At 39.3% G+C, this 11,975-nt stretch overlaps 1 protein-coding gene across 1 annotated transcript in view; it reads left to right on the top strand.

Annotated features, from left to right (window-relative positions):
- The first annotated feature begins 277 nt into the window (after positions 1–277).
- LOC138053202 (uncharacterized) overlaps positions 278–11,975 on the top strand; it is a 16,588-nt gene continuing 4,890 nt past the window's right edge. The window contains exons 1-3 of the mRNA XM_068899858.1: positions 278–328; positions 9,526–9,890; positions 11,192–11,236. Coding sequence (XP_068755959.1) covers positions 9,533–9,890; positions 11,192–11,236 — 403 coding nt within the window. The 5' untranslated portion in view covers positions 278–328; positions 9,526–9,532. The remainder of the gene's footprint in view (positions 329–9,525; positions 9,891–11,191; positions 11,237–11,975) is intronic.

Below are 11,975 nucleotides of genomic sequence, written 5' to 3'. Positions count from 1 at the left end.
GCCAGTGCTTTCCTCGCCCAAATATCGCTGTGGGATTTGGAACTTTACCGACTGAGAGAATTTTAACAAAAAGAAAGAATACTAAATTCGATCACCCGCCTCGACCTACATGTATCTACATGTGGTAGTAATGCGTGCAATCGCATTGTTTGTCCAATCGTAATACAGCTGTAAAGCAAACAGCGTGTCAACCACTTGCACAAATTATCTCAGATGCTGTAAGAATAACAAATTAAGATTAATATATACTTTGAAAGAATCTCGCTTACCATACCAACGCTAAACGACTTGGACCAGAGATATCGGAGGCACCCAGCGAATTGTAAAGGTTAGCAGACTAAAACGAGACTTCACAATGTTGCGATTGATCACTATCTTTTTATTTAAATAGGTACATTTTAGGAGTCTTAGACATCTTCACTCTATATTCTTAATTACTAGTACGTAGTAATGAGGTGATTAGCGAAATGCGTTCGACCAAAAGGGGAGAAGTACTTTTTAAGGGTTAAAATCTGTGGTTTGGTAAGGTGAAATGTGTTATTAAAATATCTAAAATGACTAGTTTTAAAGTTATCTCAGTACCTCCGGAAAAATATGAGAAGGCAGTTTTGTTAAATTGGTACCTTTTGGGATGAAAGTGAATTTGAGCCAGACCCACAAAGGGATATTTATATCAATTTTCGGCCAGGACGAGACCGCCATCAATTTTATATTTGATTCCTCCCTTTCAGGCGTTGGCTAAAAAGAGGTCTTTTGAAATCTCTGCGAAAATAAAAGTGTGAAAAATGGGATAATTATAAGGGAGGCAATGATTCCCATGTAGTCACAACAAAAACTTTCTCTCTTTTCTGGGTACGCACGCATGAGCGCCCTATGGCAGCACTTGCATTAGCGCATCATATTCGACGTTTTTGGCTTTTTCATAGTTTGACTTTTCCTCTCCTTCTATAAGTTCTGTCTTGTAAATTGTTCGAAAATGATCCTGAGCTACACTCCATCAATTTTGAGATCCATTTCACTGTCAACTAATGGTGGACCACTCTTGCGTAACGTGTGGCGAAGGCTCTGAGATCTTGGCATCTCCAACGCCAAACCTACACGTCGTGGTTGCCGTGCTGGACGGAAGACGAACATCATGACCACCGTCGCCGAAAACAGTGTCAGAGTCCAGTCTAATCCAAACCATTCGCCATCCAGGGAAGAAACATACTTCGAAAAATTGCATATTGAAGATCAACTACCATTGCAAACCCATTAAATATTCAATTGAACACCATTACAGAGTCAAAACAAAGAACGCAACATGTACCAACATTGATGCTCGCAAATGTTATGTCTTTCGTTCCAAAATTGGACGAAGTAGTTTATCTATCGTAACAGCATTGATTTAACATTTATCACTGAAACCTGGCTCAAAGAATCTATCCCGGAGAGTGTTGTCAACATTTATGATTTCTCCACTTTGAGAAAAGACAGGGTTACCAACAATCACGGCGGAGTGTGTGTTTACATTAAGAATAACTGTAACAATCACAAACTCCTCGAAGAAGTCAATTGCTGTGATCTCCACGAGATTCTCTGGATACATCAGAGACCCGCTCGCCTACCCAGAGGTTTTTCATGTGTAATCACAGCTGTCGTATATCATCCTCCTGGTGCTGACGATGCCTCCTTTGGTGACCGTTTATTCCATTCTCTTAAACTTGCCGTGTCCATGCAAGTTCCCTAATTGTGGTATTATACTAGCCGGAGACTTTAATAGAGTGAACATTACACTGATTAAAAAGCATTACCGTTTAAAGCAAATTGTCCACTCTCCAACGCGTAAAGACTCTATACTTGACCTGGTATTAACCAAGTGAACCTTGATAAATACTATAAAACTCCATCATCACTCCCTCCATTTGGACTTTCCGGCCACAACACCATCATGGTCTCACCGAAGGAAAGGCCAAAAAAGTCCAACACCAGGAATGTCACTTATAGACGAGACTCTAGACCAAGCTGCAAGGCTGCTTTGGGTCGTTACCTGTCAGCAACAGACTGGCCTCTGTTATTTAACTCCCTCGAAACGTGTGAGGACATCATGAATGTTTTCCAAGAAGTAATTCAGACTGGCCTCGACTTGCTCATGCCCTTTAAGGTAGTTCGCACCATCCCAGCCGACATTTCTTGGATGTCACCGAAATTAGTCTCTTATCCGTAAGAGACAGGAGGCCTATCCCCAGAATGGAGCAAATTTTCACTCGTTCAAATCTTACAGGAACGCACTCAACCGCGAGAGGAAATCTTGCAAAGGCAAACATTATGACTCCAAAATTCTAAAGCTAAAAGGCGAACACCCCAAAGCCTAGTGGAAAGAAGTTAAGCGAATGAGTAACGGTGTGAGTACTCTCACAGTAGACTTACTCAGTAAGATCAAGGCGGACGAGGTTGTTGGCTTGCCAGCCATCGACATTGCAAATGTTATAAACAAGGCCTTCTTGGAACCCTTAGATGATTACAACCTCGCCACCCCACTACCATCTTTACCACTGGAAGACAACTCAACGTTTCCAGTGGTATCCGAAGAAAGAATCTTCAAACTACTTTCACACCTTAATAATCTAGCAAAGGCCTCTGGTCCAGATGGTATCTCGAACTGGATATTAAAGGAACATGCAGACCTTCTTGCCTTACCTGTTACCACCATCATCAGCAAGTCGTTTCAAGAACAACAATTACCTAACAGATGGAAATGCGCTGATGTTACGCCACTCCCCAAGAAACAACCTGTAGAAGACCTTAAGAAAGATCTGCGTCTCATCTCACTAACACCTTGCCTGTCCAATGTTGCAGAGGAAATTATCGTGTGTGACTTTGTTAAACCAGCTGCTTTGAAAGTTCTTGATACTGACAAGTGTGGAGCAGTACCTAAATCTTCTACAACTACTGCCTTATTGAGTAACCTTATAGATCACAGTCTTCTCGACAGCAAACTCTGAAATTTAGAGATCCCCAAAAGTGTCATCAATTGGATCATTAATTTTTAACTTTCTTAGTAACCGTTTGCAAAGAACAAAGCTGGCCGAAAACTGCTACTCTGAGTGGGGCTCTGTTCCATCGGGAGTTCCCCAAGGAACAAAATTAGGGCCGTGGTTATTTTGTTATTATGATCAATGATCTTATTCTCGGCAGTGACAGTGTATGGAAGTTTGTGGACGACTCAACAATATCAGAAGTCATCTTAAAAGTGCTCAATTTATCGAGGATCAAGTAGAAGATTGGTCTCACTCAAATAGATTTCAACTTAACTCCGACAAATGCAAAGAGCTGCGAACATCTTTTGCCAAACAGGAACCAGTTTTGGATCCAATTAAAGTTGGAGGCAAAGACCTAGAAGTTGTGAACAGTTTAAAGTTATTAGGCGTTACTATTTCAAGTGATCTATCCTGGAACCACCACATTGAAGACGTCATTAAAAAAAGCTTCGAAGAAACTTTTACTCTAGCTATAAAAGAGCCAAAGTACCTTGTAACGAACTGAGCCTCTTTTATACCACTTGTGTACGATCTGTACTTGATTACACCGTTCCTGTAGTTCGTGATTCTTTACCCAAGAACCTTACAATTGAATTGGAACGTATTCAGAAAAGGGCGCTTTCAATAATCTGTCCAAGCCTTAACTTAATGAAGCCCTTGCTTACACGGAACTAAACTCTCTCCAAGAACACCATCGCAAATTATGTTTTATTTCTTAATGACATTGTAAAGGACAAAGACCACAAGCTACACACTCTACTTCCACCTAATAACAATAGCCGATTTTTTATGAGGAGGCCAAGGACTTTTTTGATACCGAACTATATAAAACTGATAGAACCAAAAACACCTTTTTGAAAGCCTCTTCTATTAATTACGATCTCTTTTTAGACTTTTTTAGACTTTTTTTCCCCTTTGTTAGCTCTCCTAACATTGTAAATTTTCTTAATATTTATATGAATTTATATATTGTAAATTATTTAATTACGCAATTCAACCCTTGGTTGCGAAGTATTTTATAGTAAACTATCTATCTATCTATCTATCTAACAGTTCTAGTCACTTCATAGTTTTTGCATGATGCTAGTCCCTGCGATGGACTAACATCCCATCCATTCCAGGTCGCTTCATGTTACAGAAAGCAGGATAAGCTCCGGGCTGATGGGCCACTTGGCTCGTCTTTTTATACCTACCTGATTGTTAACTAGACGCTCCAGAAAGCGTACACTGGGTTGTCTGTGGTACGTGTTACACAAAAGCAGAAGGTACTGAATAGATTCAGCTTGGCAGCCTGGGTTGGAGGACAAAAACAAACTAAAATGAATGAACATGTTTATTCATTTCTTTTGTTTGTGCACTCTAAACCTCACTATCAAGCTGAATATATCGAAAGTGGTCTATTGGGTGGTATTGAACTTCAGCGTTCCAGTTAATTTTTTCAAGTGGGGCGTCATTAAGACTATTTGAGGGGTCGCCCAGACGTCGTGCCAGCAGAGGCCCTTTTGGCTCACACGTTTAATTATTTTGTAATGTCCTGTCCCCTTTTTTTTTAGTTTTTAAGCTTTGGTAATAAAATTCTTCAGTTTGAAGATAACAAAACACGCTCTTGAGTAGAATTCAAGGTGCTCGTGATCACCTTGTGTCAACTGAATGAACTACGGGAAAGAATGTTAATCGTTCGTCGTTTTCAGAGTAAAACAACGTACTTTTTAGCCAAGAAAGTTCCGTCTTTGGTTTTTTAATTTTGTTGTAATATTTAATTGAATATTTACATTTCAGCTGTCGGGTCAGGAAGCCTTCTTTGTCGGGTTCTTGAGAAACGTATCTATTTTTGCGTCAGGGTGAATTATTTGCTCAATCATGAGGTTGAGTGGCCATGTAATTGAAAATCTACAAATCTATGGTCATCCGGCTATGAGATACAAAAACAGATTTGCGATGATTCGCAAGTTCTCAATGCTGACAAGCACAATGCTAACAAGCACAAAAGCAAAAGAAATGGTTAATAAATATGAAGTTTTTTACTATCTGAATTTTTTTTGGTTTAGAGTAAAGCGATATATTGTTGAAAATCTCCGTGGTAAAAGAGCTATGTCACACAAATGATGTAATTTCATGACACTCAAAATTCGCAAAAAGCATGAGTAATTTGAACAATCTTCGCAATAGTAAGTCTTAGCAATAAATTGTATTAACCAGGAAGTTAAAAAATATTGTTGGCTTTCCAACTGTGAACTTCATTTTACACTATAATGACAAAACAAATCTTTTTCTGAGAGAAAAATTCCTGTCTCCTCGCGTATCACATTTCAACGCACGTATGCAAATTTGTTAAGCTCGAATATTACACAACATGATGAATTCAAAAACACCACCTTTTCCAGCGAAAAATTTATTGAAACGAACAGCATATTTGCTATTAGAGGCAAAAACTCTTCCCATTTCATTGCTTGCGTGAAGACAAGAAACCCAATCGTGTTAAATTACCAAACGCAACAAAATAAATTTCACCGGAATCAAACCCTTTCCGGAAGAACCCTTTCCTTGAATAATGAAGCACAAAATAGACGACTAGCTTTCTTTCAAAAAATTATTGGCTGTCACATTTCCAATTATTTTTACCTGAAGACCGTGCAGAGTTGAGTACAAATAAATATAAATAGCCAGGCAACAGAGATCACAGATCCACTTAATGTGTTCGATTCCTTCTCTGTCTTTGTTGAACCCATAACTTACCAGAGAATTTTCCATTTGGTTTCAGTGTTGTACGTAACACCACACTTGGTGAAATATTAGAAATACAGCTCACTTTGATTACGGAGCCACGGGCGAAATATTGTTTTCGAAGTGCATTACTCGTCGCTTTTAAGATTCCAGATATTTGTTTTCCACCGCCTGTCTTGTTTATCCAATTGACGTTCCATTCTTGAGCTCCATAAAGGTATAGTTTGTTTAAAGATCCACCAAAACACCATTTTTGTTCCGATGACTTCGACGCAATTGCAGGTTAATTAAATATTCTACTGTGTCCACCAGAGAAATCTACACATTTATCCTCCCCCTGAAACCCATCAAAATACACGTAGAAGACACTACGTACAAAGACTTAACTGATTAGAGTCTAATGTGAAGTGCTAAGTATCTACCCCATATGAACCATGTGAGCTTTTGCCCTACTGATGGAAATGGCCCCACACAAGGACAGAGAAAAGCTCTGACCAGGGTGGGATTTGAACCCAAGACCTTCAGGTTAGATCACCGCTGCTCTACCGACTGAGCCACAAAGTCAGATAGGAGCAGGCCGTGGGAACTGACGATGTTAAAGTCACGGCAATGAACATGTACGAGTACAAGGAGGGATTTCGTTTTCTGTTACTTATATTTGAACAGACTTAACTGATTAGAGTGTAATGTGAAGTGCTAAGTATCTACCCCATGTAAACCATGTGAGCGTTAGCCCTACTGATGGAAAAGACACTACTTAGCAGGGGAGGGACAGAAAAGACTTTTCATGACACGGAAAAGAAGAATAAAAATACAGTGAAATGAAACGTAGATTCCGACTGGGTTTGGCAACCCAGTAACAAGTCTTCAAACTACAACTTTTATTCGAATGTGTCGAAGTCACAAATCATGAAATCTTCCCTTTTCTTTGTAAAACATGGGTTTGTAAAAATGGATTTGTAAAAGGTGGATTTGTAAAACATCGATTTGTAAAACATGGATTTGTAAAACTTGGATTGTTGCTACCAATTCATACACTGAAAATTATGCGCGTTTATTTTCTTTTTTGCGACGTTCTGCACGCTTTTTTGCGTGTTCTCTGGATCACATTGTTCACTTTTTTACCTATTTGAGTTAACGGAAAAAGCTTGGTCCAGATATGGGCAGTTTCTATAACAAATCTTAGCCTGCGTGGCAGGCCGTAGAAATCCAGTCCTTGTTTCACAAATCCAATCCAGTCTATATTTTACAATATGCCCTTAAAAAACTAAAGCCGGTTACGAATTGTAAATAAATTCAGCAGTGCTAGTGTAAAGCCTAGACATCAGATCGGATTTAGAAATTTGAGATGACACACACATGATACATCAGCCAATAAGAAACTTCTGTTCTCACGCTCATTAAGGATAAGTCCACGTGCCTTTACATGAAAACGGTCTTTTATTCTTGACAAGATCATTAGTTATTCAAATTTATGACCTGGAACACGGGGCGTTTTCCATTTACAAAAAATTTCCGGAAATTCCGGTGGAAATTTCAATCGGGTGGAAAACGTGTTCCATTTAACTCAAGTCCATTCGCCGCCCAGTGATTGCGATTTTACGCGCCAAAATTTAAAAATGTGGCCGTGAATAGCCTGGAAGTGGTAAGACCTTTCAAAAGTTGTAAATGGAACAGGACTACCTTTTCAGAAGTTCCGTTTATTTCGGAAATTTTCCAGTGGAACGAACCAAAAACGTGTATTCCATTTACATCCCAACCGGAATTTCCGGAATTTCTTGGTAAATGGAAAGCGACCACGATTCTCGTCGCGAGCGACACACAGTTTTTACTTTAAAATGTTTTAGAAGACATTTGTTGCTCGAAATTTGCTCGAAATGTGAAATATTGCTCAAATGTAGTCCAAAGTGCGAAAAAGTGTTTAAGGGTGCTCAAAATGCAAAATAGTGCTCCAAACTCAAAAAAGTGCTCAAAAGGTGCTCAGCGCAATCGGGAAAGGCCTAGTTGGAATAGGGGAAAGGTCTATTGCATTTCTAAACAATATTAACCATGGAAAGATGTCAACGAAAGGACATATTACGGGTACTTTGAATTAAAAAAGGAGTATATTTCAACATTGTTTCTCGATATTTGTTTCTTTAGTCAATTACGTATAGTGTGATCGTCCAGGTGAGGGTAGTTCTGAAAAGAACTGTTGTTGGTGACTACAATAATAAAAGCAAGGTGACACACGCTAACACCAACCCGGTGTGTCCCCGGTTTAACAACCCGGTGTGCTCCCGGTGTGGCCCCCGGTGTGGTCGACACATCTCGCATGCACACCACCATTTCACGCGGTCAATTAGCAGCCATGGACAGCTGACGTTTCGACAACCTGAGCGGAAGTCATCTTCAGAGTCAAGTAAATAGTGTTTGTCAGTCGATGATGTTGTAAGTCTGGTCCGTTGAAATTTAGCTATGATGGTATTGGCTGACAGACTTGTGTAAAGTTTGTCTTCAGTCATTGGTCGATTTCGATCCGTCTGTTGCTAGTCAAATTGGTCGGTTTGAGATTCGTGTGTAGTTAGTCAGAATTAAGTCGGTCTGTTAGAAGTTCGTTTGTCGATTTCGCTGACGTCGTGGATAAGTCATTTGTAAGGTGCCGGTAGTTGTTGACATCTCTTAAGAGGCGTTTGTTCTAAGTTAGTGTAATAGTTTTCCAGAGTCAGTGGTTGAAAATAGTTCGTACTGTAGGTTAAGCATTGAGCAGTATCCAAGTCAACGTTGTGGTTTGTCAGTTGATGATGGACATGTGATAGTTGGCATCACCATTTATCGTAGCTCATTTGTGTTCAGTCAGTCTCGTGTTAAGATTTCTACTTGTCTCATCATTGTAGGAAACCTGGCAGTCGGAGCATTTGATCTTGTAAACTGCTCCCTGTATGTTGTTGGGTTCGTCCCTTTCTTTGACGTTGTTCAGCAAGTGTCGTAACGTACCTGTAGGCTGGCGGGATACAAGGATGTTGAAGGGCCCGTGAGATGGTCTAAGAAGTGTCCTTAATGTAAGGTAGAGACACTGTAGTAACAGGTGTTGGGTTCCTGTTCGTTGCGTCAGCTTCGGTAGGTCGGTAAATGTTTCGTCTAATAAAGTCAGTGTTGTATTTGTTCCTGTGAAAAACAAGTTGAAGGTAATTTGTAATTTTTTTTCGTCACGTAAACTGTCCGTTGTGTCAAAACTAGTTGTAAACAAATCGCTTTCAACGGACCAGACTTACGACATCATCAACTTACAAAATCATGCGTACGCTTACCATATTTGTAGCGCATGGTTTAATGGCTCATAATGCTGAGCCAATGAAAGCTCTAGAATTGCATTGTCCAATCATATAGTTTGTAATAAAATTGATTTTACAGATTGGAACTATAGAATGTGGCCATTGGCTGTATGAATTAACATGGGGCGTTTCGCCAGAACAAAAAAAATTATCATATCGGCCGTAAGTAACGAAGTGACCGTAAGGCTAACCTGCAACCAAGCGTTTGATTTTGAAAAGGGAGAAGGAAATGATCTGTAGGGAGGGAGGGTACGATCGCAGGTTACCATAAGGTGAGCTTTCACTGTAATTTCATGCCAGTCATGCGGGAAAACGGTCAACCAAATTTTGGAGCACTCATCCATTACCTGTTTAGCGTTTAACCGCCAAGAGAACCATCATCTTAAACTGCAATATTCCTTTCGTGGTCTAGTACACTGAGCATTAGACTTGTGTAACCTTGAGTTATCTATTTTTTCTCTTTACAGGGAGGCTATGTGTCTGATCACTTTTCTCATCACTCTTGGTGTTGCCGTTGTCACCCATGCTACTGAGGATGATGTGGACACGGCCAAAGGTCTTAGATTTCTTGGTGTCGGCTATAATATTCTGGAAGGAAATCCTGACGGCGGCCAATTGTCACTCGGTGGTGTCGACCCTGGTCTGCTCTCTTTGAGAAAGATATTCAAACTGACATGGGATACAAGTAAAACTTCTGTTGATGGACTTTACCGGGTACCAGACCAGGTTGAGTTTACTCATCGCTCATCCTGCGTCGAAACTACCACAAACGAAGTATTTTCCGGGGCCATGTCTTATCAAGATAAACTCAAGGTTGATGTAAAAACCAGCGGTGAGCTAGGACGTTTTATAATTTAAAACGATTGGACTTCAAGTACACAAATAGAGTTGATGCAGACACCATTGAAACTTGGAAGACTAATAGTTCCACAGGCAACACATCAAGGCTGTTATAAATTCCATTCCCATGGCAACTCACTTCTTTCCAGTCCCCTCAGACCTGTTTTCAATATTTTAATGATTTCCATCTCGGAGAAATTGAACCATGCCAAGAACTCGACCTAACATATTTATACTCTTGCTGGATTGTACAGATGAGGCACCATTGGCAAATACACACTAAACAGATCTAAACTGAAACGTCAAAGATGACCGAAGAGCCTTAAACATCGGGGAGCTCTGGAGCTTTGTATGTTGCCATGGTAACACAATTGTCAAGCTCATATTGTGGAACACATCTAGCAGTTAATCAAACACTTCTGATAAAAATCGATTGAGAAATATTTTCTTCAAAATTGATCAAAATTTGGCTGAGTTTATGACGTTGTAACTTCGCTTATTTGAATATTTTGAAAACTTGAATATATCTTGAAGTCCTTGAACAAAAAGACCTCCTTGAAATAAAGCAAAGAGCATTTTTTTTTTCACATACAGACTTTTTTTTATTGTTTTACAATGGCTTAGATAGGACAGCACTTTAATCCTCTGAGAAGAGGGCGTGGTGGATTCAAACTTCTCTGATCTTTTTTGGAATTCACTACTTGCGCAAATCCCATAATACACCTCTTTCATACCCCAAAAATCTGCAGATGCACTGTTTTCGACTTCTCTTGCAAACAGTGGTTATGCAAAAGTTTTGGGCGGTAATAAAGGTGTATTATGGGATTGTGCAAGTAGTGAATTATGAAATATGCATCTACCCTGTGAAGCTTACAGATTTCATGAGCTTTTCATTCATAAATTGCAGAAATTCTGATATGCCAGTTGTGACATGCATGCGGGTTTAGTCAAAAACTTTTTTTTTTACGTAGTTCTTTGTTTGATCTCAATATAACGATCCATAATCATTTGCTTAATTTTTTCGTCAATTCTTGCTATCTTCGATGAAATTGAAAAAATGCTGAAATCCTAGATCATGAAGCTACGAAGGTGAATGACGTCATAAACAAAGAAATAACAATGTTATTTCAGGGCTATTTACTTCATGCCAAATACTTGTGATGTTTTTTCTTTAGGACAAAGCTTCGGGGTGCGTTAAATGGGGGAAAGGGTTCCTCCATAACCCTCATGTAGATTTGAATTTAAACACAGCATAAAGTATTTATTGTTTCTATTATTGTTAATTTTGCGTAGGTGAATACGACGGATTATGGAGTGTTGCCTTCAGTCTCAGTTCAAGTAAGAACTTACATTAATTTGTCTGACTCTTATCAAACTTCATCAAAACAGTTTTTTACCACAATTGCTTGTAATCTCAAAATCTGATTGGCTAATTTGCCATTGTCGATAAGTGTCTAGACAACGCTGCTCGCGTCAATTTGTCACTCAATGTAATAGCCAATCAGGAACGCTCATTTTGGAAAATAAACCAATCATATTGCGAGAAAGTTATAGGCAACGCTTGCTCTTTCTTTGAGTTATGATTTTGGTTACGCTCTGAAATAAAAACTTTCTTTAGAATTGAATATTGTGGTTAAAAACAAATCGAAAGTGGTTCAGTGTTGTCTGTACTCTTATCCACAACGATATTCGTCATCACCGTGGTCAAAAGTTGTTGTAGACTCTCTCGGCTACGCCTTGGGAGTCCACAACATTTTGACCACTGTAAATTTTGACCACTGTCGATAAGGGTACAGACAACACTGAACCACTTTCGATTTGTTAAATCGAACACAAGTTCGATAACAAGTAGGCCTTATAACCATAGTGACTTTTAACATCTTCCATTTTAGTTACTAAAACAATGTTAGTTTAGTATTATCGTAGTTTAAAGAACATAAATTTCTTGCAATGGCAGCTATCAGCCAACAATATAGTATTTTGTCGAGGGCCTAGGACCTGATAGTTTTCCGTCGAGATTTTGAGTCTTAAAAAGCAAGTATCAGCCCGAGAACGATGTTCGATGGCTACATCATGT

Source organism: Montipora capricornis, chromosome 6, assembly GCF_036669925.1.
Source record: "Montipora capricornis isolate CH-2021 chromosome 6, ASM3666992v2, whole genome shotgun sequence".
Classification (NCBI taxonomy): Eukaryota; Metazoa; Cnidaria; class Anthozoa; order Scleractinia; family Acroporidae; genus Montipora; species Montipora capricornis.
The sequence above is the reverse complement of the archived record's forward strand: the minus strand, read 5'-3'. Positions and strand labels throughout refer to the sequence as shown.